This window comes from Emys orbicularis, chromosome 3 (genome assembly GCF_028017835.1).
Source record: "Emys orbicularis isolate rEmyOrb1 chromosome 3, rEmyOrb1.hap1, whole genome shotgun sequence".
NCBI classification, from domain to species: Eukaryota; Metazoa; Chordata; order Testudines; family Emydidae; genus Emys; species Emys orbicularis.
In genome coordinates this window covers 49,894,991-49,922,292 of record NC_088685.1, presented here as the reverse complement: position 1 = coordinate 49,922,292, position 27,302 = coordinate 49,894,991, and the positions used below count along the sequence as shown (strand labels likewise).

Sequence of the window (27,302 nt, the reverse complement as noted above, 5' to 3'; positions counted from 1 at the left end):
CTCTTGTCATCTGACCAGCTTCTTTCCTGCACCCAAGCTCCTACCCCAGTGCGTGAGCCCTGTTGAGCTTGCATTGTATCATTTTTGGCTGTGATGTGACGATATCCTCATGCTTTAATCCAACTGTGTAGTTAACACTGGAAATTCTTCTAGATTGCTCACTCAGTCCCAATTACAATTGCCACTAGATGGTGTTGCAAGATTCAGTAGAGAAGCTAAGGGCAGAATAGGTGTAGAGGTCTTCAATCTCTAGGACTGGCTTAAAGACCTTGATTGGCAGCAGGGGAAAACTTGCATTGACTCTTGTGTGGATATAAAAAGAACTTCAGACCCCAATACAGTCTTTCCAATGACACTCACTAGCACTATATTCACTTAAAACTAAACAATGAAACTGTTTTTCTTGTTAATAGGGAGTCCGTGGTAACCCGGGAAATTATGGAAACACTGGAGAGCCTGGTCCAAAAGTATGACTAACTTATTGTTCAAGTATATAAAAATATCTGATTTTTTTCATTTGTTTGTATCACATTTTATTTTATTTTCCTTTAAGGGTTTAGTGGGCACTAAGGGTGAAAAAGGAATGAGAGAGTTACATGGTGAATGGGTATGTATTGCATTATATTCTGCATGAAGCCAAAGTTCAGAATCAAACAGGAAACTAAGCAGCCTATTAACTTTTTTGCCATGTATTTTATGTGAAATATAAAAGGGAAAATGAACAATGTACTTGTGATTTGAAGTATCCCAGAAACATGTTGCCATTGCCAAAATATTAAACAGAATACTTCATCTGTAAGTATGAAATGTTAACCGTGAATCTGCTATCAGAAATAATTTAGAGCCATAGCTAATTTAGGGCATAGCTTCATTAAAGTCAGTAGAGCTACAGTGATTTACTGCAGCTCAGGTTCTAGTCCATATAACTTGTTTTTGATTTGAATTAGTAATATCTGTTGGAAAATGCTAGGAAATCAATATGGTTTACAGGGAAATCATCATCAGACTGATCTGGCAGCAAACTAGATAGACAGATAAACTGACTTGTTGCAGTTCTAGTTAGTGCAAATGTATTTTCTTGGTTGATAGTGTTCTTTTCTTTCAAAGGGTGATCAAGGTCCTCTAGGTCTCAAAGGATTGCCAGGAGCAGAGGGCTTCAAGGTAAGTACATGTGTCTAAACGCTTTAAATCCTCATGGAAGCATCTCTGTGGTGCATCTTGTAGTGTATCACAGAAATGCAAGACACATTATGGCAATGTCTGCACTGCAGTGGTAATCATAATTGCAAATTTCTTATGTCTTGGAAGCAGTTGTTAGTACTAACTATTTAATTTTTCTCTTAGGGGGTATCTGGAACACCAGGAAACAGAGGAGAACCTGGGGCAAAAGGAGAAAAGGTTGTTTTTTAATTTCTCTCTCCCAAGTTGAGCTTGCCATTTTCTCTGCTGTATCAGTTTCACTATGGGTGTGATCTCAAAAGCAAGAGAAACAAGCTAAGACCTTGTCAGTACTAGGATGGGAAACCTTCATGGAAAAAACAGGGTGCTGCCGAAAATGATGATGATGATGACTCAGTAGATGGCATTATTTTCTCTGAGTGGAGACTGAACCATTTCTCCAGCATGGTTCTACAGGGTAATGAACTGCTGATAAGTTTTGTCACTGAAGTTCTGACTGTTTGCGCTCTTTAAATGATCCCATAGTGTCTTTGCCAAATTCTTGGGTCACTTGTTACACTCTGAATAACTAAAATTTTCCTAGTAATTTCAGTTGAAAGCATTTTTTCATCCCCCCTCCTAAAAACTGCTGTGTTGTGTTGTTGGTCCAGAAGGGTTGCTATGTTCCACCCCACGGGTGGCTGCATTTCAGTAGTGAGTGAGTGATCCTTGCATAGACAATACATAAAGTGCTATAGTATTTCAATTATAGGCGTGGGATTCTTATATAAAGATTTCTATGTAAAGTGTATTGGGATCCTTGATAACTCATTACTATTTAGTAAAAAGCAACAGAGAGTCCTCTGGCACCTTTAAGACTAACAGATGTATTGGAGCATAAGCTTTCGTGGGTGAATACCCACTTCGTCAGACGCACGAAAGCTTATGCTCCAATACATCTGTTAGTCTTAAAGGTGCCACAGGACTCTCTGTTGCTTTTTACAGATCCAGACGAACACGGCTACCCCTCTGATACTATTTAGTGCATTTCTGTTTTAGATTTCTGCTGGAGGTTTACACAGACATATTACATGTGTATTAAATATTTGTGTCCAGGACTGAATTACCAGTAGTTATTTTTTTAACATTTCAGGGAGATCAGGGAGAACTGGGGCTTGTGGAAATCATGGGATTCCAAGGAGTGAAGGTACTATGCTTTAGAGAGAGAACAATATTACATACACACTGCAAAACAACCTTGCTATACCTAGAATTGAACACAGTATTTTGAATGTGTTAATATGTTGTTTAGGTGTCTGATATCAATACACAAAAAGAAACTATATATCTTCACCCTAAAATGACTTATTTAGGATTGTTTTCCTAGGAAGAACAGAAGTAAAAATCTTAATGAGGTAGCACAGAATGTCTCCTCTGTAATTAGGGTTGCCAACTTTCTAATTGCACAAAACTGAACACCCTTGCCCTGCTCCTGCCCCACCCCTTCTCTGAGGCCCTGCCTCCCACTCACTCCATCTGCCCTCCCTCTGTCACTTGCTCTCCCCCACCCTCACTCACTGTCTCTGGGCTGGGGCAGGAAGTTGGGGTGCAGGAGGAAGTGAGGACTCCCCATCTGGGGGTGCAGGCTCTGGGGTGGAGCCAGGGATGAGAGGTTTGGGGTGCAGGAGGGGGCTCTGGGCAGGGGCTGAAGGGTTCAAAGTGCAGGAGGGGGTGCGGGCTGTGGCTGTGAGCTCTGGGCTGCAGGTGGGGGCTCAGGGTGGGGCACAGATTTGGGGTGCAGGAGGGGTTTGAGGTGCAGGCTCCAGGAGGGAGTTTGGGTGTGGGAGGGGGTTCGTGGTGTGGGCTCCAGCTGGACGGCATTTATCTCAGGTGGCTCCCAGTCCATGGCACAGTGGGGCTAAGGCAGGCTCCCTGCCTGCCCTGGCTCTGTGCAACTCCCAGGAAACGGCCAGCATGTCTGCCTCCTAGGTGGAGGCTCGGCCAGGGAGCTCTGTGTGCTGCCCATGCCCACAGGCGCTGCCCCCACCGCTCCCATTGGTCGCAGTTCCCGGCCAGTGGGAGCTGCGGAGCTGGTACTTGGAGTGGGGGCAGCGCATGGAGCCTCTCTGGCCACTCCTGCGCCTAGGAGCTAGACATGCTGGCCGCTTCCGGGAGCTGTGCAGAGCTACGGCAGGCAGGGAGCCTGCCTTAGCCCTGCTGCGCCGCCGACTGGACTTTTGCTGGCCTAGTACATGGTGCTGACTGAAGCTGCCAGGGTCCCTTTTCGATCGGCCGTTCTGGTCGAAAACCAGATGCTTAGCAACCTTCAGCATAATAGACTTTGCAGTTGTTCTGGGAAGAAAATGGCAGCTGTCTAGAAATTTTAAGGTGCAGCATACAGAAAACAAAGGCATCACTGTTCCATAGCTACATACACCATAAGGTGATTATCTTACCTGTTGAGAACTCAATTTTGTTTTTGTCTGTTGTTGTGCTTCTAGGGTAATGAAGGCTTCTCTGGAGCTGATGATTTACCAGGCCAAGAAGGACCTAGGGTAATATTAACTAAAGCACATATTTACACACAATTCCTTAAATCCACTAGTTAGTTTTAACACTTAAGGTAATTAGCATTGGAACAACTTACCAAAGAAAGTGGTGGAAATCTTTAAATCAGGATTGTCTTTCTAAGATATGCTGTAGCTGAACCAGAAGTTATGGACTTGATGCAGGAATCACTGAGTGAAATTCTATGGCCTATGTTAAGCATGAGGTCAGGCTACATGATCCTAAGGGTCTCATTTAATCTTAAACTCCATGAATCACCTCTATTTATTCCCATAAAAATCAATCTGTGAGAATGTCAAACACTGCTCAGAATCTGTCACTATGTATTTTTCTACATTATTTAACACTTTTTCATTAGCTTTAGTGTTTGTTCTTTTTAAATTAGTGAAGTAAGTGTCATGGAGCTTTGCCTGTTTACTCTTGCTAAACTCCCCCTTGTGCTAAACTCACCAGACTACTGCACTGGATCCAAACCTCTGGATCCCATGGGGTTTTCAATGTACTGAGTTGCAGTAGCATTCAAACACTTCTTTTCTATATCTGGTCTTTGAGGCATACTCCTGTTGTACAGTCTCCAAGTCTGGTATTGCTTCTCAGGATGGGGGGCCCTGTGGTCCAGCTACCCTGTGCCCCAAGATCAGTGCTGACCCCCAAATCACAAGATCCACAATTTGTGGGTGCTCTAGATTAGTATTTCACCCTCCAGGGACTTTGTGACACTTAAAGCAAGTAACAGTGTAGTGGTTCAGCGGCAAGGTTCCTCCCCTTCCGGGTCCAGGGGAGGCCAGTCCGCCTCACTACGTCTCTGGGCGTCGCCTGTCATGGGGATTTAGTGGCATGGCAAGAGTCTATAGCTCGGGCCTGTGTTCAGGGTCGAGCAACTACAGCAGGTCAGTAGCCCAGGCCCTCAGTCAGGGTAGGGCAACAGGAGTCTAGGGCTCAGGCTGTGGTCAGGGCCGAGCAGCAAGGGGTTTGGGCATCCTAGCTTTGGTGGATGACCGACAAACACTGGCTCCATGGCATAGAGAGGGGGAGATTGTCACCCCAGGGTTGGGGTGGGGGCCAAGGCCCACCCACTCCACTGCACCCCAGCCCAGCACCCTAACAGTGGCAGCAGGATTTGCCACTGGGTCAGCGGGGATTCTGACCATAATAAGCTGACCTAAACTCAGGTGGTGCTGCAGCTAGTCTTGAGTCAGCTGCCCCTGGGCCACTTCCTAACTCCCCCTTGGGTTGTACCTGGGTCTGCAAAGGGTTGTCCAGATCATCAGGGTAGAAGGCCTGTGCTACTCCTGGCAACTCCGTGGTCGGGTCAGCGTATGGCTCTGGCCAGTCCTCAGTTCCCCAGGGGCCTGCAGCAGTCTCCCAGCTCTGGAGCAAGCAGGAGGCATCTGGCAGCTGCAGCCCAACTGAGCTTCCAGCCCTACCTTTTATACTTCCTGTCCCGCCCACTGACTTCTGGTGGGAGGGTTGAGCATGGCCTGGCTCCGCCCACCAGGGCTCGGTGCGGGGTTCCTCCCCCTCTGGGTGTGTGGGAGGCCACTCCACTTCACTACATATATGGACTACTAAATCACACACACACTTTACTCTTAGACACAGCACAGCGATATACAGATCTAGGGAAAAACAACAAACACCTGCACACAAGACCCTTCCTTATTTAGTGGGTCTTAGTTAGTGTCTTCCAGGGCATCCAAGATTATTCTGCACTCCTTTTTCTCCTACGCAATCTTGTCCTCTGGTTTGGAACTGGTCTTGCTGCAGAGACATTTTTAATAGCAAATTTTAACATCTTTATCTCTTACTGCCCTCCCCATTCTCCAATACTCTGTTACAGTGGATCATTAGGAAGTCAATAGTCTTTGGCCAGTAGTCTCCCCTTGGACTACAGTTCTTGATACCTGTATTGCTTGGTTAAATATCAGCGATTGGGCTGTCTGTATCCATTGTCTGCCATCCTGCAGAGGAGGACTAAGACTATGTCTATGCTATAATTACTTTGGTATAACGTACATTGCTCAGGGGTGTGAAAAAGTCACCTCCCCAGGCGATGTAAGTTGTACTGACCTAAGTGCCAATGACATAGCTACCGCTTCTCACGGAGGTGGAGTTATTAAGCCAACAGGAAAGCTCTCGCTGTCTGCTTATAGCATCTTCACCAGAAGCACTACAGTGGCACAGCTGCATTGGTGCCACTGTAAATGATGTAGTGTAGACATAGCCTAAGTTAATTATTTGTCCCCCCTGTGGCAGACATCATGATAGTCAATCAAATAGAAAAAGGTGTATACAATATTCATAAAAAATAATACAGATATCTCCCATGTTCTTCACACTTCTTTTATTACTTTCAGATAAACACCACACAAATTATTACAACGAATGTTCCAGTGGAACCAAAATATTTTCCATTATTCTTATAATGCTTACAGGCTTGACCCTGCCTTCCAAGACTTCATTATCTTCAATATTCAGGTGTAAGATTGACTTTGTGCTCCTAGTGGACAGTAATGTATCTTGCTTGTATGTGGTGATTTTATACAGGTTACAGTTGCACTGATAATTCATAGTAGAAGTTAGTTGTTCATGAAGTACCTCTTTTTACACAATGCAGGTATTTGTGTTTGTTAATTGCAGGGCCTCGTTGGTGTTCCAGGAGATTTTGGTCTACCCGGACCAAAAGGAGCTCCAGTAAGCTATGTTTCTGCTTTACAAGAACTAGCAACTCTACTGTATCTAAAGCTAGACTACTAAAGAGAGAGGGACCATATGGTTTAGAGGATTGGTAAATGGGAAATGGAGTCTTTTACTGCCAGGTCACCAGTTCAAATGCATCCCAAGCTGCTAGTGATTAGTCTCACAAGTTGTTTCCATCTGACGTTAATTGACTGGTCTCTAAAATGAAATGGTCTTAGTCCAGTTCCCACTAGACAGTAATATCACGAGAACCATTATCACGATTTGCACTCATTAGCATTGATATTGGCAGCCTCAGTAGAGAGGCTTAGAACTGAATAGATGGTGACCTCACTCTCCACACATAAAAGAATCATATAAAATTCACAAAAGAAGAACAAGGGACTGTCATAGGGACATGGCTGCTCAGTAGTGCTCCCTGTTGGCCAAACACGGTGCCGTGCCTCAGTTTCCCTCCCCCAGGTGGGTCTCCCTGGCTCTTTGCACACTAGTCTGTGCTGGAGATGTGGCTTAGCTCTCCAGCCAAGTCACAACAAACATAACCTCTTCTGGGGTAGCAAGAGTCCAAACTAAAAAGTCCCACCAAATAGAAAAGTCCCTCACCTTCTGGGCTCAGTGCCTCATGTCCTTCCTGGACCGGTATAGAGCCCCAGGCTGGTTCCCCTGGATGACCCTTTTCCTTGCAGGACCTATCACAGAAGCCAGCCAGCCTGAGCGCCTGCCTGCTCACTCCTTGTGCTTTCAACTTTTGACTGACCTCACTCTCATTCCATTAGTCTATCACCTGACCCTCCTTAGTCCTGCCCCTCAGGCTGTGTAACGACTGGTGTGTGTATGATGCATCCCTGCTTATTGCCTCCTGCTCCCTGTTTCTGTTTGTTTCATGGTTCCTGCTCCCTGAACTCAGTGTTCCAGTGTCTGTTTCTGTGCATGTACATAGCGTTGGGTGTGTAGAGTTACCCAGGCCCTGCTGTTACATACCTGACATTTGGATTGGAGCTCACCCACAGTTATCATATAAAGGAAGAATGGCAACATTTGAATGTGCACAGATTTTAGAGCAGTTAATAAATATATGAAACATGAGCAGTTTCAATTGCCAACCTTCAAAGGGGTGATATGCCAGGTAAATAGATCCTGGACTTTCTCTGAGTTGGATTACCGATCCATTTATTGGCAAATACCTGTGGCTTGAAAGTTCACAGCTTTTATTGACTTTCAGTACATGATTTGGGAAGTACTACTATAAATGGCTACCTTTTGGTGTAGTTTCTGCTCCTGGGGTTTTTCTGAGAGTGATCTCTCAGCTCTTCGATAATGTCCAGGATGACATTCTCATCTTTGCTAAGACCCTTCCTGAGCATAATGCTATTCTGGACCAGCTAGACCAACTCCAACAAGTTGGCATACAGTTGGGGTATGTCTACACTACGGGATTACTCTGAATTTACAGAATTTGATTTTTGGCAACCGATTGTATAAAGTCAAGTGCATGCGGCCACACTAAGCGCATTAATTCGGCGGTGTGCGTCCATGTACCAAGGCTAGCGTTGACTTCCAGAGCGTTGCACTGTGGGTAGCTATCCCATAGCTCCCGCAGTCTCCCCCGCACATTGGAATTCTGGGTTGAGATTCCAATGACTGATGGGGCAAAAAACATTGTCACTGGTGGTTCTGGGTACAGCCTCACCCCTCCCTCCATGAAAGCAATGGCAGACAACCGTTTCGCACCTTTTTTCCTGGGTGAACTGTGCAGACACCATACCACGGCAAGCATGGAGCCCGCTCAGCTTAAGACAGCAGTCATGAACATTGTAAACACCTCGCACATTATCGTGCAGTTTATGCTGAACCAGGACCTGAAAAACCAGGCGAGGAGGAGGTGGCTACGGCAGCGTGGCGACGAGAATGATGAGGACATGGACACAGAATTCTCTCAAACCGCGGGCCCCGGCGCTTTGGAGATCATGCTGTTAATGGGGCAGGTTATAGCCGTGGAATGCCGATTCTGGGCCCGGGAAACAAGAACAGACTGGTGGGACCGCATAGTGTTGCAGGTCTGGGACGATTCCCAGTGGCTGCGTAACTTTCGCATGCGTAAGGGCACTTTCATGGAACTTTGTGACTTGCTTTCCCCTGCCCTGAAGCGCCAGAATACCAAGATGAGAGCAGCCCTCTCAGTTGAGAAGCGAGTGGCGATAGCCCTGTGGAAGCTTGCAACACCAGACAGCTACCGGTCAGTCGGGAATCAATTTGGAGTGGGCAAATCTACTGTGGGGGCTGCTGTGATGCAAGTAGCCAAAGTAATCATTGAGCTGCTGCTACCAAAGGTAGTGACTCTGGGAAATATGCAGGTCATAGTAGATGGCTTTGCTGCAATGGGATTCCCTAACTGTGGTGGGGCGATAGATGGAACCCATATCCCTATCTTGGCACCGGAGCACCAGGGCAGCCAGTACATAAACCGCAAGGGTTACTTTTCAATGGTCCTGCAAGCACTGGTGGATCACAAGGGACGTTTCACCAACATCAACGTGGGCTGGCCGGGAAGGGTTCATGACGCTCGCATCTTCAGGAACACTAATCTGTTTAAACGGCTGCAGCAAGGGATTTATTTCCCAGACCAGAAAATAACCGTTGGGGATGTTGAAATGCCTATAGTTATCCTTGGGGACCCAGCCTACCCCTTAATGCCATGGCTCATGAAGCCATACACAGACAGCCTGGACAGTAGTCAGGAGCTGTTCAACTACAGGCTGAGCAAGTGCAGAATGGTGGTAGAATGTGCTTTTGGATGTTTAAAGGGTCGCTGGCGCACTTTCTGACTCACTCAGACCTCAGCAAAACCAATATTCCCATTGTTATTGCTGCTTGCTGTGTGCTCCACAATCTCTGTGAGAGTAAGGGGGAGACCTTTATGGCGGGGTGGGAGGTTGAGGCAAATCACCTGGCCGCTGATTACGCGCAGCCAGACACCAGGGCAATTAGAAGAGCACACCAGGAAGCACTGTGCATCAGAGAAGCTTTGAAAACCAGTTTCATGACTGGCCAGGCTACGGTGTGAAAGTTCTGTTTGTTTCTCCTTGATGAAAACCCGCCCCCTTTACTGACTCATTCTCTGTAAGCAACCCACCCTCCCCCTTCGATCACAGCTTGCTTTCAAAGGAAATAAAGTCACTATCATTTAAAAATAATGTATTATTTATTAATTGATTATAAAAAGAGGGAGAGAACTGACAAGGTAGCCCGGGTGGGGTTTGGGAGGAGAGGAGGAGGGAAGGAAAAGGCCACTTCAAAAGTTCAAAGTAATGACAGCCTTTTGCTTGGGCTGTCCACTGGGGTGGAGTGGCAGGGTGCACGGAGCCTCCCTCCCTGCGTTCTTATACGTCTGGGTGAGGAGGCTATGGAACTTGGGGAGGCGGGAGAGCGGTTATACAGGGGCTGCAGCAGCACTCTGTGATCCTGTTGCCGTTCCTGAAGCTCCACCAGACGCCGGAGCATGTCCGTTTGATCCCGCAGTAGCCCCAGCATTGCATCCTGCCTCCTCTGATCTTCCTGCCGTCACCTCTGATCTTCCTGCCGCCACCTCTCATCTCGAGCGTCCCTCCTCTCTTCACGTTGGTCCCTCCTGTCCTCACGTTGGTCCCTCCTGTCCTCACGTTCACTGGCATCTTTCCTGTACTTTGATACTGTGTCCTTCCACTCATTCAGATGAGCTCTTTCATTGTGGGTCGATTGCATGATTTCCGAGAACATTTAGTCTCACGTGCGTTTTTTTCGCCGCCTTATCCGGGCAACCAGGAAATGAAATTCAAAAGTTCGCGGGGCTTTTCCTGTCTACCTGGCCAGTGCATCCAAGTTCAGATTGCTTTCCAGAGCGGTCACAGTGGTGCACTGTGGGATAGCTCCCGGAGGCCAATACCGTTGAATTTCGTCCACACTAATCCTAATTCGAACCGGCAATGTCGATTTCAGCGCTACTCCCCTCGTCAGAGAGGAGTACAGAAATCGATTTTAAGAGCCCTTTATGTCGAAGTAAATGGCTTCGTTGTGTGGACGGGTGCAGGGTTAATTCGATTTAACGCTGCTAAATTCGACCTAAACTCATAGTGTAGACCAGGCCTTGAATGCAGCCAAGTGCAGTTTAACAAAAGATGCTGTATAGTTTGTAGGGAATTCTGTCTGTCGATGGTATGAAACCAACATCTGAATGGCTCCATGCTGTTGCTTTGCTACCATTACCCACTGATAGTAGCACTTTATGTTCATTCCTTGGCCTAGCTCAATATAGAGGTTGCCATGCTTTGCCACATTTTAGTTTGTGGCCAGTTGGTTTGGACTAAAGAGACAAAGCAGGGTTTTGAAACCCTGCATCAAGTCCTCTTTGGGATCCAATCCCATGCTTATTTTGATCCAAGGAAGCCTGTAGTGACTTAGACTGATTCATGCAATTGGGACCTGGGCGCAGTTCCCATGGCTATACTCTGTTCACTGTTATAGATTATTACTCACTTTATCTATTTGCATTCATAATTTCACAAGACACGTGAAAGGAGCTCATTTCTTGCCTAATCATTTTATATGTGATGTTTGGCCTGCCAGAGAGCCTTGTTTCAGATAATGGGACACCTTTTGTATCAAGATGGTTTGAAGGTTTTCTGAGGAATATTGTTAAAGTACATTATAAACCTGCTGTGTACCATCCCCAAGGAAATGGGATAGTGGAGAGACTGCATGGGACTCTGAAGAAATGTGTAGCTTGCATACTGGAGGAATGTCTAGATACATTCCTTTCTATTGCATTGAGTCTTAGCTTATATGATATTGGGGTACACTTCATGAAAGTACTGGAGAAACCCTTATCTATTGGCTCTTCAGCCAACCTATGAGGAACAAGTTGCCTCTGCTGATGGAAAAGTTTCATCCCACCCCTCAGAGCCAACTGATGGGACTAGGAAATATATGAGTTTTAACAAGCGCATCTGTGCAAGACTTCATGCATTCTATCCTGGACAAGCATCATATGTTAGATGAGGATCTGGAAGAATTTTTGATGTTTGTGGCATGATCTTGGAGGCTGAAGGGTACAGAGAATGGCAAGCACATTTATCACATGGAGAACATGTTGTTAACCAGCGAGATATACTGTGTACTGAAAGGGAAACAAATAGGGAAGAGGACACTCTTTTTCTGTGTATGATGATGTCATGTGGCCAATTGGGAAAGTTGCACCAGAGCAACAGCATCCACCCCCTGCATTGAATCGGAGGTATAACCTATGGCCCTGGTCAGGGCCGGCTCCAGGCACCAGCTTAGCAAGCAGGTGCTTGGGGCGGCCACTCCGGAGGCTGCCCTGGCCCTGGGATCACCCCTAGTTACCAGCAAGGTGCTGTTGAACGTTTGGGGGAAAAAAGAAGAAAATTGTGATGATTGGTGTGTGTGTGTGTGTGTGCTTCCTGCTTATTGCTTCCTGCTCCTATTTTTTTCCTGGTTCCTGCTCCCTGAACTCAGTTCAGTGTTCTCGTGTGTGTGTGTGTGTGTGTGTGTGTGTGTGTGTACGGTTACTCAGGGCCTGTTGCTACATACCTGCCATTTGGACTGCTATTGTATTTTGTTCCAGCTGTTGCTGACTTAACTGTGCCATGGTTATACATTTTGATTGACCACCTGCGTGTCTTGCTTCGATTTCCTTGTGTCTTGGGATTGCTGGTCTGGGTGCATCAGCGTGTTACAGGTTGTGAAGCAACTAATTAATTATGGTACAGGTGTGGCTGGCCTCCATATACTTTTAAAGGGGACAGTCACCCTGTGACAGGGGCCTATCTTGCTCCCATTGATCTCAGTGTCAAAACACCCATTGAGTTAAGTAGGATTGTGCCCTAAATAGTAATAGAAAAATACAATTTGAAAAATGAGTGGAAAGAATGACTAGGGATAGAGGGAGCAGAAAACATTTACAGGGCAGAGGTGTTATGTATGGGATGTTACTTTTAGGCAAACAAACTCTAAAACAATTAGGGCCAGATTTATTAATTGGCTTCAGTAGAGCTCCATTGGGATGAATTTGTCACTAACATTTCTCAACCATTGCTTTGTATTAGTGTTTGACAGACCAAAGTTCAGTACTGAAGCTTCCCATACGTGGTTGGATTGACACCTTGACCAGCTTGAGTAAGGGGCAGCATGTTCTTGTACGGTCTCTGAAAGCCACACAATTAAGTCCCTGCTTTCTCCTTGTTCTGTGGGGAAATAAGATGCACCAGTGTTTTTCCTGGTACAGGTATTTCCTCTTTTTGGCCAGCTCAGCTCCACCCACTCTATTCCCCTGCCTACCTATCCCTGCTCACCCATGTGGGAGGGGAAGTAATAGCCCACTAATGGCTGCTTTCCTACCATTGCTGAGATCTAGCTCAACTCGTCAGTTCTCCACATACCAACAGCCCAGCCTGTTTGCCTCTGATCACTCCTCCCCATAAACTTGGTTGGTTCCTATATTTCTTCCCTCAGAACCTCTGTCTGATCCCTGGAGAGAAGAAGGGAACCAAGGGTCCCAAAGTTTTCAAGGAAAACCTTCTCTGCTTGCTCCCTTCCCTGTGGTGCAGTGGGATTAGGAGATAGAATCTACTTTCATTTGGAACCTAGCACTTGACATGGTACAATTGAGATGTCTGGCTCTACCTCCCTATGAACCAGTCAGTGGAGGTGGCCGGACATGGGCAGCAGGAAGTATGCTGTGATCTGTAAAGGGCTATAGTAGATTACTCTTCTTAGGCCTGGTCTACACTGTGTGTGTGTGTGTGTGTGTGTGTATGGATCTAAGCTACGCAACTTCAGCTACGTGAATAATGTAGCTGAAGTCGACGTATTTAGATCTACGCACCGCGGAGTCTTCACTGTGGTGAGTTGACTGCTGCCGCTCCCCCCTAGACGCGATAAATCGACCCCCGCTGGATCGATTGCTGCCCGCCGATCCAGCGGGTAGTATAGGCATACCCTTAGTCTCTCATTTCCCCAGTATAAGAAAGCAGTGCCAGAAGAACTGTGCCCTCGAGGTGTGTCTGAGACACAGTGCCTTCCAGAGTTGCTGGAATCCAGCAAGGCGGTGCAGCTACGCACATCCCATACTCAGGGCTATGCCTAAAGGCACCATCTAATATCATAATAATAAGCACTATGCCCATTTAATGTATTTACAGAATAGGGCCTTTAACTATGAAACCTTAGAATACAGTAATTGGGCTATTGATACTGAATATGTGCTTGTTTATTGTACAAGGAAAATATTATGATTTTATACTATTATTAAGAAAGCCAAATACATTCCATTATATATATATGGCTGATATTTAAAAAATTGAGAAAATAGGATTAAATAGCCATGCCCCGCCAGAATTTCATTGGTTTGTCAGATACTAGATACCTATACCTGCTTGTATACTGTCACAGTTATAATGATCACAGTTGGCCTTTGTGGTTTTTTAAAAAATCTAATAAAAAACAATGCATTAATTGTTTATCTAGGGTTTTACCGGATCTCGAGGAAGGAAAGGTACACCTGGTCCAAAGGTATCGTATGAATAAGCCTAATTTTTCCATCTTGCTAAACTGCACAATCTGTTTTTGTATGTTTACTTGATGGGATTTTGTTCATTTACAGGGAATACGTGGAGATCCTGGATTGCCTGGGCGAGAGGGGGATCCTGGTATAGAGGTAAATGGGGTGTGGAATTCTGAAGTAACCAGTATTTTGTTTTATGTAATCTTAAAAACTAACCTCTTTGTCTTAATTGCTGCGTTTTCTTTAGGCCTATCAAGGATCTCAAGGGCCAGAGGGTGGTCAAGGTACTTTGGGTTTAAAGGTAGAGTTTTTAAAATCTGAATTTATTCCCTCAACTATCTATTATTAATGTATTTATACTTTTTTATGTAGATTAAAATAATCTATTTTACCCTTATGTAGGGAGAGAAAGGATTTCTAGGAGAAGCAGGTCCTGAAGGCCCTTGGAGAAGAACAGTAAGTATCATTCTCTTTGTGAAGGGCCCGGTCTAGTTTCTCAGTGACATGGCTTTCTGGGAGACGCATGCATCAGAAGGCAGCATATGGGAGCTGTTCCTCAGTCAGGTTGGTGACCCAGGGCTGAATCCAGTTTGCCTTTATTCACACAAGTAGTTCCATAGAAGTTAACTGGACTACTTGCTTGAGTAGGGCAATAAGGATTTGGATTTTGGCCCCTGGCCTCAATATGTAAAGACAGAAGCAAATGAGACTCACTTCTATAGTTGTCTATAGAAGCGAAGGTATTTGGGAGTAGTCTGTACATACAAATAAATTCCCTGTTCCATAACTAGTCCTAGACAATATTTGAGTCCCTCTCTCCTAAATGTTGGGGCTGTGCAGAGGACAAAAGTTGCTATGATTCTAGGGCTCCTGTTATTGGGAAGAAAGTAAGAGAGAGAGAGATCCCTCTCCTTGGTGGGTTCTTTAAAAAAGTAACAAAACAGCACACCTTCTTGTGGTTGGGGCTGGGCTCTCCCACGGGAAGGAGGATCCTGTCGTTCGTCTACCACAAACACCATTTGCAGGGATGATGAGGAGGAAGGATTCTTCAGACTGCTAACAGCATCCTTGCATCTGTCTGACTGACAACTCTTTCTCTGTAAGAGAACTATCAGATAGAAGTTAATCTGCAGCCCATGTAGCCCCTCTAAAACTCTCCCAGGTGACTCATCAGTTAGCTAGGAAAGAACCCAGCCTTGCTTAGACATGCAAACCTGTTCTCAGTATATTTCCAGCTCAGTTTTCACATAAAGGAGGTTTGGGTAAACTTGGAAATGTCTTGGATAAATATCCAAACCCAGTAGCTCAGACCCAACTCTAGAGCTCTTGAAGGTCACTCATTTACCAGTCTGGATGTGGTTTAAATAATAGATTTTAAAAACAGAAATCACACGAATAACCACCGATTGTTCCGGAGGAAATGGCAGAACAATCCTCTGATCACTCATATAACGGAGAGCAATTGTGTGGGCTGTCCAAAAGGTACCAACCCTCCAATCTACATTCTGCAAATTCAACGACGGGGGCCAGATCCTCAACTTGCACAAGTTGTTATAGCTCAGTTAAAGTCAATGGAGCTATGACAATTTACACCACCTGAGGATCTGTCCCAAAGTAACTATTGCCAGGATTTAAAATCAGAAAGACACATGCAGAAGAATATAGCGGGGTGGGGGTGAGGGGGAGAGAGGTATTCTGCTGCTGCCCATGGTAACAGATAGCAAGCCTGCAATGCTTGTGCTAGGGTTGGCATCTGTAACAGTAGTGGCTTAAGGAAGACCCAAGACTGGAGAATATATTCACCCGGTGTGTGGTGGTGTTGATTTCACAAGAACAATAAGTCAGAACAGCTGGTAAAATTGCTGTAAATTTTTAAACATGACAAAAAAGCAACAATTATTAATTGGATCTTTTTATCTTTGAATTAATTTTGGTCTCTGGTCTGAAATAATTATTTTTTGTTATTAAAGATAATTTAACAAAAGACATAAATCAGTGTGACAGTAACTTTCCAGATGCACATTTTAGTACTATACTCTGTCCAGCTTAACATTTAACTTTATTATTAAACATGGGCAAACTATGTTCTGAATAACACATAAAGAGGGGATATCAGTCTTTAATAGAGGGCTTAATTAAAGAAGTCTATGCTGATTATTAGAAATGAATATTAACAGGATCATGATAGTGAAGATGCTATTATAGTAACATGAATAGATTAGTTCCTATTAGTTAAAATTGCTGGACAGAATCGTAGGGTATAATGAGTAGCAAACGGACTGGACTTTTGAAGAGGAAACTAGATACAACCACATTTTATATGTTGTGTTTGTGGGTGTATATTATAAAATATATCTGTGCACAGGGGCGGCTCCAGGCAAAAAAACATAGAGCCGCCCCTGTCTGTGCACGTGCACAGATATAGACACAGACAGACACACACAGTCTTTCCAGTTCTGTTTACCCAGAGGTTTGAGTGGACACACATCACGTTAGGTTGGAGATCAAGAAGGAGCTGGCCATCGGGCTCCGAAAAACTACACTCTGGGACATCCCTGTTTGAATTATTTGCACTCTAGGTACCTAACAGACAGAAGAAAATGCTGGCATTTTTTTGCAGACTGGTTCTCATTGTGATGAGTATCACAGAAATCCCTTTATCTAAACAAAGCAAACAAATACTGGCAGAGATATATCTAAACTTATATACCTGGGCTTTTTAGTTTCTCTTCCTTTTTAAATTTGTGATAATATAAAGCAATAAGCATGTGATCAAGGTGGGTGAATTTATTTTTAATGATTCAATGTTTCCTGGACAGGGTGATACTGGTTCAAAAGGGATTGCAGGAATTCCTGGTAGGCCTGGCTTCGCTGGTCCCCCTGGAACTACTGTAAGTTTCATTGTTAGTAACCATGGCCATGATTTACCACCCACTGAAACTGATGGGAGTCTTTCCATTGACTTGAATGGGCAGTGGATTCAGGTCCTAATTGTATGTGGATGATTGGCTATATACTGCTTGACAGTTGTCATTTTCTTTCCCTGCTCTCTACAGGGTCATATTGGGCTACCAGGAACTAGTGGATTGAAGGTACCTTTATGAAACTCTTTTACTGGAAATCTTGCTTTTTGTTTCAGGAGTAAACACTTCTAGTTTGATTCTTAAGGTTGCACAGTAAGCACAGGGCCGATTATGGTTACAGTAAAGGAGAACTTCCTTTCAATGAGGTAAACAGATGTGGAAAAAGATTACAGGCTACTGGAAACTTGTCCAAATTCTAACTTGAAATGCATGTGGGTGTAGCAAAAATTATAACTGATAATACGCACAGCCTTTTTTTTTAAATGTCAAACACATTCTTGTATTAGGGTTGGAGAAAGTATGATCTGAACATTAAAAGGCGCCTCATTAAAGCTACATTGTGCTGCTTAGGAACAACCCAGAGAAAAGAGCAGTGTGGGTGGTGGAATGAATTTTGCTTTAGGGGAACATTATGTTTCCTGGAGCACCTATAAGCATCCAGACAGAGCAGGCAGTGTGTTTGCTACACTCCTCACTGTGGGGTCTGACTTACTTTCCCACAGGCATAGGTCTACAGCATTAGCACTGCCTTATTCCCACCTCTTCCCTTCCTACCTCCTTTGGGCTGTCATGTGCCTCTGTGGAGAAAGGATGCGGCAGCCTTTGTGCCTCGCAGACAGGGGGAAAGCTCCTTCCTTCCTTCCCTCATTGAATAATTATGTAAGAGCCAGGTTCTGCCTGGCTCTTAATAACTGGCACACCTATTTCCATGTGAATGACAAAGAGATAAAGGTTTTAATTTTCAGATGGCCTCAGTGTTGTGTCCATGGAAAATTGTATATTTGCCGGAAAATCAGGGAACTGAATGTATAACGTTCTGCTGTGCATGCAAAATATGAGAGTTTTGTATGCACAAATGAGTGCAGCATGCATGTGAAAATTTTGTGCATGCACTGAATGAAGGCTAGTTGAGAACTGAGCAAAAATGAGTTAAGAGGTAGCTACAGAACCTGAGTTGGTGGCTCAAACATAGATTACATATACAATCTAATTAGGCTTGGCAGAATTCAATTTATATTTTTTTTATAATTTCAACAGATAATATCTATGTTTTTTTTAAAGCATTTTTTTCTATTTTCATCTTTTTAAATTTTCACAGTTGCAGGAAACTAGTGTGGGGGGGAGACAATACTTATTTAATGACAATAGACAATGAGATTCAAAAAGTTAAAACTTTATAACCATTAAAAAACAAATTGTCAACATCACGTCAAAATATACCAAGTAAACAGTGTATCCTTAAATCAAACTCTAATAAGTTCTTAAGCAATATTTTATTTACTTTGTCTATCTGTTAATGTTTGATTATTATCAATGGAAATATTTTTTCTTCAGTTTATGTGTATATGGGGAAACTGACATTTACTGATAAAAATCCAATCCTTCCAAGTCTAGGTATAATGAATTTTAAATTAGGATAATCTGAGATGAAAAGTAGCAAGTAGCTTCTGAAATGTTCCTTTTTATACATAATTTAGCTTTTTTTTTTTAAAGAATTTTTATTATTTTCTTGAATAGCAATTAGTAGCAGTAAAATGTATTTTAATAATATAGGGTCTGATTCTGCAACCCTTACTCATGTTTGATAGCAGCCTTCAACTACCTGAAAGGGGGTTCCAAAGAGGATGGAGCTCGGCTGTTCTCAGTGGTGGCAGATGACAGAACAAGGAGCAAAGATCTCAAGTTGCAGTTGGGGAGGTCTAGGTTGGATATTAGGAAAAACTATTTCACTGGGAGGGTGGTGAAGCACTGGATTGGGTTACCTAGGGAGGTGGTGGAATCTCCATCCTTAGAGGTTTTTAAGGCCCAGTTTGACAAAGCCCTGGCTGAGATGATTTAGTTGGGAATTGGTCCTGCTTTGAGCAGGGGGTTGGACTAGATGACCTCCTGAGGTCTCTTCCAACCTTAATCTTCTATGGTTCTTTACCTTAACTCTACAAATGGTCCTACACTGGCTCTGCAACACCTCAGCATTCAGCAGGCCCCTTAATAGAGTCTAAAGGCTACTAATCACCTTATTGGCGCTGAATATCAGTCATTTGAAAAGAAGAGACCCCTGCTGAGATAGGAGAATGGTCTAGTCCAGGGGTTCTCAACCTTTTTCTTTCTGAGGCCCCCCTAACATGCCAGGGCCACCCAGAGGATTCAGGGGGCCTGGGGTCTTCGGCGGCGGGGGGCCCCCACTGCCAAATTGCCACCGAAGACCCGGCACTTTGGCGGCAGGTCCCGGAGCTGAAGGACCTCCCGCCGCCGAATTGCTGCCGAAGACCCGGAGCGGAAGAAGCTCCGGGGGCCCGGGCCTTGCAAGAGTTTTCCGGGGCCCCCGGAGCGAGTGAAGGACCCTGCTCCAGGGGCCCCGAAAAACTCTCGTGGGGGACCCTGCGGGGCCTGGGGCAAATTGCCCCACTTCCCCCCCCCCCCGGGTGGCCCTTTAACATGCTATAAAAACTCCACGGCCCAGCTGTGCTACAGCAATTGTTTTTCTGCATATAAAAGCCAGAGTTAGGGGGTAGCAAGCAGGGCAATTGCCCAGGGCCCCACGCCACAGGGGACACCGTGAAGCTCAGTTGTTCAATCTTTGGCTTCAGCCCTGGGTGATGGGGCTTGAGGCCCCGGGCTGCAATCCTCTGCGGTAGGGCTTTGGCTTTCTGCCCTGAGCCCTAGCGAGTATAATACCGGCCATACTTGTCGGACCCCCTGAAACCTGCCGTGGCCCCCCAGAACCACTGGTCTCATCTAGTGGATAGGGGACTGGGACTCTGGAGATATGTGTTCTGTTCCCAGTGGCCTCCTGGGTGACCATAGGCAAGTCCCTTCACCCTCTGGGTGTAAGTTTTCCCATCTGTAAAATGGAGATAATTGTACTGATCTCCTTTTTAAAGTGCTTTGAGATCCGCTGCTAAAAAGAGAGAGTTGTTATTATTTATTAACATGCTATGAAGACATTGCAGTGTACCAGGAATGAGAGTGATATAACTGTCATTTATTAGCATAGACTAGGTTGAAGAAGTGCACTTAGTATTTGGAATGGAAAGTGGTGAGGTTATTAAGCTTTTGATAATGCTCACCAAAAATTAATATAAGCATTGAGTCTTGCTGTGACTATTCTTAAAAAAATATAATTATAATATTTGTTTGGGGTTTCTTTCTCTGTGTAGGGAAATGTTGGTGTTCCAGGCATAAAGGGTCAAGAAGGTGACAAGGTACAGTAATATATGACATACACCTCTACCTCGATATAACGCTGTCCTCGGGAGCCAAAAAATCTTACCGCGTTATAGGTGAAATGGCGTTATATTGAACTTGCTTTGATCCACCAGAGTGCGCAGCCCCGCTCCCCCGGAGCGCTGCTTTACCGCATTATATCCGAATTCGTGTTATATCGGGTCGCGTTATATCGAGGTAGCGGTGTATTTGTAATTGAATATTAGATGTAACTAAGTCATTGTTCACACTCTTGGCATTGTTATAGTTTTTATAAACTTCTACACACTCATATTAGTTTCCTATAGTTCTTAGCAACACCATAGCTTTTGACATTTACTGCTTTTATGGTATGTGGAACTTTGCACTGGTAAGTAAAATTAAAGGAAGAATCTTGCTAGCAACAAATATTAGTTACTGATGTGTTGGTTTGCCGTTGACGTCAATGAGAGCGCAGTGCTCAGCCTCACTGAAAACGTGGCCTTTTATTTAGGTGCCTAATGTTGGACACTCAAAATTTGAGAATATTGGCCTAAATGTCCCATGCAGAACCAAGTGGATACTGCAGTCAAAATTCTTCATAGTGGTAATTCAGCCCTATTTACAGCACTTCCACATTCACTTTCCACAAGCATTCAAGCATACAAGCTTTACTAGTGCAAGTGTTCATGAAACACAAATGTTTAGCCTGTGTCCTTGAATATTCACCATTGGTGAATTTTTTGAATTGTATACTGGATTGTAAACTGCACAATTTGCACTGTTATATAAGTGTGATGGCATTGTTTCAATTCCCTGAATGACCTATGTAGCTAGTCAGTACAGTGTAGACTGTGAATATTACATTTCAATACACAATCAGATATAGGCCCAGATTTTTAAAGGTATTTAGCTGTTGCTGTACTCAGTGTTGCAATGCTTAACTGATTTAGGAGACTAAATCTCATTTTCAAAAGGGATTTAGGCATGCCAGAGCTCAAGATCTTGGCTCCTAAGTTCCTAAATCCCTTTTGAAAATGAGAAAATTCCTATATCAATTAGGCATTGCAACACTGAATGCCATAATGCCTAAAAATCTGGGCCATACAGTAGAAGTAATCTCAGAGTGTCTCAACAGCTGCTATGCAAACTTGGGTCAAAGATGGGTGGATGCTGGGCTGAGGATTTGGCCTTATATGAATATATATTCTATGAACAGAAGTTTTGAATGATATGCCCAATGACCCCTCGTACTCCTAGTTTGTCATTTGCAAATGTGTTTTGGATCTGGATGAAAAGTGCTGCATAATTGTAAGGTATTAACATTCTTACTTCTACACAAGGATAACAAACAAAGCAATGGGAAATATTATTGTATGAATTTCAGTGCCAAAAATAGTATTTGTATTTATATTTAAAGGGAGAAAAAGGAGTTAAAGGACCAAAAGGAAATGTAAGTAAAAACACCTTTTACTCCCTTGCTGTTCCGTCTTTATCTTAGGATACTTGTACTGCACTCATCAAAGGTGTACGGTATTTGAACTTATAGAAAATTTGTAATAAAGCCAGCAAGAGCAAACCATAATTGCTCAAACACCGTTCTAAGAAAACTTCACTGACAAAGTGTAACAAAGTCAAATCTTTGTTTTAGGTTGGAGACAAAGGACCAACAGGACCAGAGGGTGTTATTGGTAAAAGTGGTCCACCAGGAGAGCCTGGATCCCGAGGCCAACCTGGAGAACAGGGTGTTCCTGGAGATGAGGGTCCACCAGGAAATGTTGGATCAGTTGGACCTCCTGTAAGACTTTCAGTTCCTTTGACCTAAAATATTATAGAAGAAACTAAGTACTCAGAATTGTGAGATGGTGTATCAAATTCTGCTCACAGTTACATGCATGCTGTAATAAATATGGTCGTACATGTATAAGTGGGATCAGAATTGGACAAGAAGGCCAAATTCATTCCTCATGTTAGTGGAATTATAGAAGGGATGAAGTTGGCTCAGTAGTTCTAAATTTTTATTTAAAAACTAAATTAGTCCAACTGAGGTCCATCAGGCATTTTCTTGTAAAAATTGCTTGTTTTTGTAAAATAATTGTTTAACAAGGTTCATTTGTTAATATGCTTGGAAATCATCTTTTTTAATGTTATCATAAAATTAGCTGTACAGTGACAAAGAACAGCACAGCCAAATGTTACATGGATAATTACAGGAAACTCAGGAGGTGTTTCAGCGAGTTATGCTATTAATGGAACTGTTCCTGCATATTTTATTTCTCTGATTGTTCTCATGTTCTTCTCATGCAGGGGCTGCCTTTCCCAGCAGCTCATGTGATAGAAGTGTGCAAACGAATTGTCTTAGAACAAATGTCAATGTTTGCCAATAGTGTTGGGAGGAAATGTGCCAGCACATGCCCACTTTATGGAGATGTGCCTATGGGGCCTCCAGGACCTGTTGGTTTGCCTGGACCTCCTGGAGAAGAGGTGAGTATACAGGGGGAGAAAAACAAAGCCATTACAAAAATTAACCAGTTATTGAAACACTGAAAACATTGTTAAATGAAGTTAACACATGAACTGAAAAAATAGAAAACATTTTTCCATGTGGCAATATTGTGCTTGATCCTGCTCCCATCGAAATCAATGTGAGCTTGGTGTTGACTTCAGAGGACCCATTTTTCTCCAAAAGTACAACATTACTATGGAAGAAATTAGCACGTTAGAAAAAAAACTGAGATCATAGCTGTGTTATCTTAAGCTTAAAGAAATGTGTAGTGGAGCTGTATCAGACAAGTACATTAAATACAATTACAAGATGAACAATAATGTAATGACCTTTTTCACAAGTAATTAAGCTGCTAAAAAGTGATATGAAACAGGGTTTTTTATTTAGTGCTATCATGATGTTTGACAGCTCCAAAGGCAAATTCTGATTCATAACATGGCATTCATCACCCACTAATCTATGAAATATTGACCTTTGGAGAACCATAACTTCATTGTGTACAGCGCAGTAGTATTTTCCAGTACCTACAGTATAACACATGAGTAACTGCCTAAGTAGTTCTTATATCAGAGTTATCACATTCATTATTGTGTTGCAGCCAATACCCTTTCACATAATCTAAAATAACATGGTAAGAAACTTTTAAAAGTTTAAGATTTCATGGTAATACGTCTGAGCTATTCCTTTTCATCTTCATGGTTCTTTAGGTATCTATATTATTACATGCAAATAACTGCCTGCAGTATGAAGTATTCTAAAAAAAGAGAGATTTAGTTTCATAACCTAAAGCTAAGTATCAAGCCGGGGAACAGCTATATTTAGTGACCTTGTCCACAGATATACAAATTAATCTTTTCTGAACAGAATGGACTAGTACGATACCGCACACAAAATTGGAATATCATGGCCAAAAAAAAAAGAGCTTGTTTCAATGTGAAAGTTTAGGTGAATATGTTGGATAAAGGTTAATATCACCTAATAGAAGTAATACACAAATAATAAACAAATTAAAACTTACATTTTACTAATGCCTTCAAATATCTTTAAATGCTGACTTCCTCCTGGCTGGTGACCCCCACTCCCAGAGTACAGTGCCAAGCTGCAAGCATGCAACGTTGCCTCAGTTTTTTACCTTCTCTACTCCAAAGTATACAACTAAAGATCTGCCTAGTGTTTCTCAAGTCTTTCTGTAGCCTTGTTCCATCTTATTTCTTTGGCCTAATCACCCTTTGCTCTCCCACTTCATTCAGTTGCCTCTGAACTCCTTTCAGTTTACCCCATTCACCCTTCATTGTTGATATATAAAGTCACTTACAACTATGCTCCGACATATGGAACACCCTTCTTTACCCTCCCGCAATTCTTATCTTCACCTTTTCAAACTGCACTGGTGGGTAAAACATACCTCCCAAACACACAGCCTGTTTTCAGTAGCTTTTGGGTTTTCTCCCCCACTAGCAAATGTAACGATTTTTAACACTTGAGTTAGGTGACATGATATTTACCATTGCTGACTGCCTGATATGGAAAAGGAAAGTTGTGTTTAGCATCCACTCGATTGTGAGTAAACCCTACTGGGACCAGTGTTTATCCATAACTATACAACATAATACTAAACAACAATTTGTCCTTGTGCCATGGCCCAGTCAGCGGTGGTCAGCAGCACCATGTCAGCTAATTTGATTGTTAAAAATCAAGTTTAAACACTATTCGACCTTCTAGAGAAATTAAGGCCTTTGTGGATGCCTTAATCCTTATCTCCACATGACCTTTATCTACTTCAAATATTCTTGGCTCTCACCTTATTATGGTGGGCATAATGAACTACAATAGGAATTTTCCTATGTAAAAATGTACTGTGCTTTTTCTATTTTTTACAGATTTTTCATTTTACTATGACTTTTTCATAAAAGTAAGCAGACTTCTAATAACCCTTAGTTCTTACTTCATTTATGAATTGAATTAAATGTTTTATTGTTGGAGAGTAGGAAAGTTTATTGAAGTCAAATACTTACTTTTGATTTTTAAGGTGACATTTGGACTCTTCTCCTTTCAGTGTAGCTAATCCTTTAATTTTTATATAGTTATGGTATTTTAACCTAGTTACAGTATTTTATCTGATGGTACTGATTGGAATTCAACAAAAAAAATATCGAGTAGTTTCACGTACTGTAATATTTGTAACATTTCTATAGGGCAAACCTGGGTTAAATGGAGCTGATGGAGAACGTGGACCTAAAGGCTTTTATGGCGATGTTGGTGACCCAGGAAAACAAGGACCAAAAGGTAAAATGTTTTCAAAATGGAAAATAATTTTTTTTGCAATATTCGTTTGAATAAATTAGAGCAGTAACAAGTGTGAAAGTGCTGCTGTTGACAAATATGGTAGTCATTTAAAGACACTTAATTATTTTAAATTTTAGGTGAACATGGAGACAAAGGAGATAGAGGTGCCAAAGGTTTTGTATTTGCTGGCTTTGAAGGCAATCAAGGCCCAAGAGGTACTCCTTTTTGCTCTTGAAATCTTTCTTGCTATAAGTATATTCTGTATTCATGTTGTACAGTATGTACTGTTTTATGGTAGGTTTTGGTAAACACTTTTATGTGGTGTGGATGTACGAGATGTGTCTTGTGAATTGATGCTCCTATGATCCTGTATATGTGCAATTCTGTCAAAACTGGGGCAAACCTCTGAGGAGATAGATAAAAGGCACCATGTAAAGCCCAAATAGGTTGTATTTTGCACTGCAGCCTGTCATGGCAGATTAAACACTTTAGAATAAACTATTAACATAGTCTGGTTATTTAAATAGTGAAAATTGTACATAATTGGTTTTCTCTAAATAGAAAGCAAATAAAGATCATACAGCTTTTCTGACAGAATTATTTACGTGGATACTTTCCAAAATCCATATAAAGAACCTTCCCATAAAGGCTGTATCATGTCAGGCCAAACTGCACACATCTGCTTCCACATGACCTTCCCTGTCGACCCTGCATACGGCCAGCCACACTTTCAGTTCTTGAGCATCATAGCTTAATGGGAGTTGGTGGAGTCTCAACATCACTGCTGGTGCCAGCTCACCAGCTAGGCAAGAGAGATAGGCTAGGGGGACCACAGGTCCTTTCCATTTCTAACCTCTATTACTGTAATTGCCTGATTTCTCTTGCTCACTGCTCCTTTCTTAAGGTGAAAGTGGAAGAAGTGGACTAGCATTCAATGGATTTCCAGGTCAGCCTGGCCCACGGGGACATATGGGACAGTCTGGTTTGAGAGGATACCCAGGACTTAGAGGGCCTCCAGGTATATGTAAAACAGGGTGTGATCCTTATCTTTCAAATGATGTAGATCAGCAAAGTGAGTCATCATCTTCTTTTGTATGGCAAGCAAAGTGAGCGAAGACTTCAGAGAGAAACATCATGAAATCCTTTGAGGTGGAAGAAAACAAGTGTAATTGAACAAAATACGTGTTTGTTCCCTTTTCAAAATTGAAACCTTTTGAAAAATACATATGAATTACTGTTTAATTTAGAAGCCAGTTCACTTTGTGAATTTTTAGTGTAAAATAATAACATGATAATCCTACCTAAGAAGTGGTAAACCATTTCATTTAAATGGCACCTGTTCAGATAGAGGATATTTGTTTTTAAAATACTGCATTTGCTTTTTAAATGTTGAGTACATTGTACAACTTATATTAATATAAAGCAATGCCATGTTTTATATTTGACATCCAAACAACTATTTCTTTTCTGAATGTACCTAGGAAATGCTTTTTATAATAAAAGTTGAAAAACATTACAGAATGGTTTTAATTTTATGGAAGTCTATCTCTTGTGGTGCCAACCTGTATTTCCATCCTAAGAAAAGATATAGGATCAGGACCAGTATGAGGGTTCTTAAGCCTTTATACATTCCTCACAGTTTGGATTCATGACGGGAAGGCTGAAGAAGACAGCCTGAAATGAGTCTGCCCTACATTAAGTATTTATAAAAAGAACAGGAGTACTTGTGGCACCTTAGAGACTAACAAATTTATTAGAGCATAAGCTTTCGTGGGCTACAACCCACTTCTTCGGATGCATATAGAGTGAAACATATATTGAGGAGATATATATACACACATACAGAGAGCATGAACAGGTGGGAGTTGTCTTACCAACTCTGAGAGGCAAATTAAGTAAGAGAAAAAAAAAACTTTTGAAGTGATAATCAAGATAGTTCAGTACAGACAGTTTGATAAGAAGCAAGTGTGAAAATACTTACAAGGGGAGATAGATTCAATGTCTGTATGTGTGTATATATATCTCCTCAATATATGTTTCACTCTATATGCATCCGAAGAAGTGGGTTGTAGCCCACGAAAGCTTATGCTCTAATAAATTTGTTAGTCTCTAAGTTACAAACATTGAATCTATCTCCCCTTGTAAGTATTTTCACACTTGCTTCTTATCAAACTGTCTGTACTGAGCTATCTTGATTATCACTTCAAAAGTTTTTTTTCTCTTACTTAATTGGCCTCTCAGAGTTGGTAAGACAACTCCC

The 27,302-nt window shown here is 42.7% G+C and overlaps 1 protein-coding gene across 1 annotated transcript in view; it reads left to right on the top strand.

Moving 5' to 3' along the window:
• The window catches only part of LOC135876190 (collagen alpha-1(IX) chain-like), a 43,602-nt gene extending 17,450 nt beyond the window's left edge, over positions 1–26,152 (top strand). The window contains exons 8-27 of the mRNA XM_065401393.1: positions 414–467; positions 554–607; positions 1,108–1,161; positions 1,345–1,398; positions 2,321–2,365; positions 3,660–3,713; positions 6,367–6,420; positions 13,948–13,992; positions 14,084–14,137; positions 14,232–14,285; positions 14,387–14,440; positions 16,804–16,875; positions 17,041–17,076; positions 20,226–20,270; positions 21,671–21,703; positions 21,902–22,048; positions 22,558–22,734; positions 24,952–25,042; positions 25,180–25,257; positions 25,947–26,152. Of these exons, the coding sequence (XP_065257465.1) occupies positions 414–467; positions 554–607; positions 1,108–1,161; positions 1,345–1,398; positions 2,321–2,365; positions 3,660–3,713; positions 6,367–6,420; positions 13,948–13,992; positions 14,084–14,137; positions 14,232–14,285; positions 14,387–14,440; positions 16,804–16,875; positions 17,041–17,076; positions 20,226–20,270; positions 21,671–21,703; positions 21,902–22,048; positions 22,558–22,734; positions 24,952–25,042; positions 25,180–25,257; positions 25,947–26,152 (1,461 nt within the window). The remainder of the gene's footprint in view (positions 1–413; positions 468–553; positions 608–1,107; positions 1,162–1,344; positions 1,399–2,320; positions 2,366–3,659; positions 3,714–6,366; positions 6,421–13,947; positions 13,993–14,083; positions 14,138–14,231; positions 14,286–14,386; positions 14,441–16,803; positions 16,876–17,040; positions 17,077–20,225; positions 20,271–21,670; positions 21,704–21,901; positions 22,049–22,557; positions 22,735–24,951; positions 25,043–25,179; positions 25,258–25,946) is intronic.
• The last annotated feature ends 1,150 nt before the right edge of the window (positions 26,153–27,302 follow it).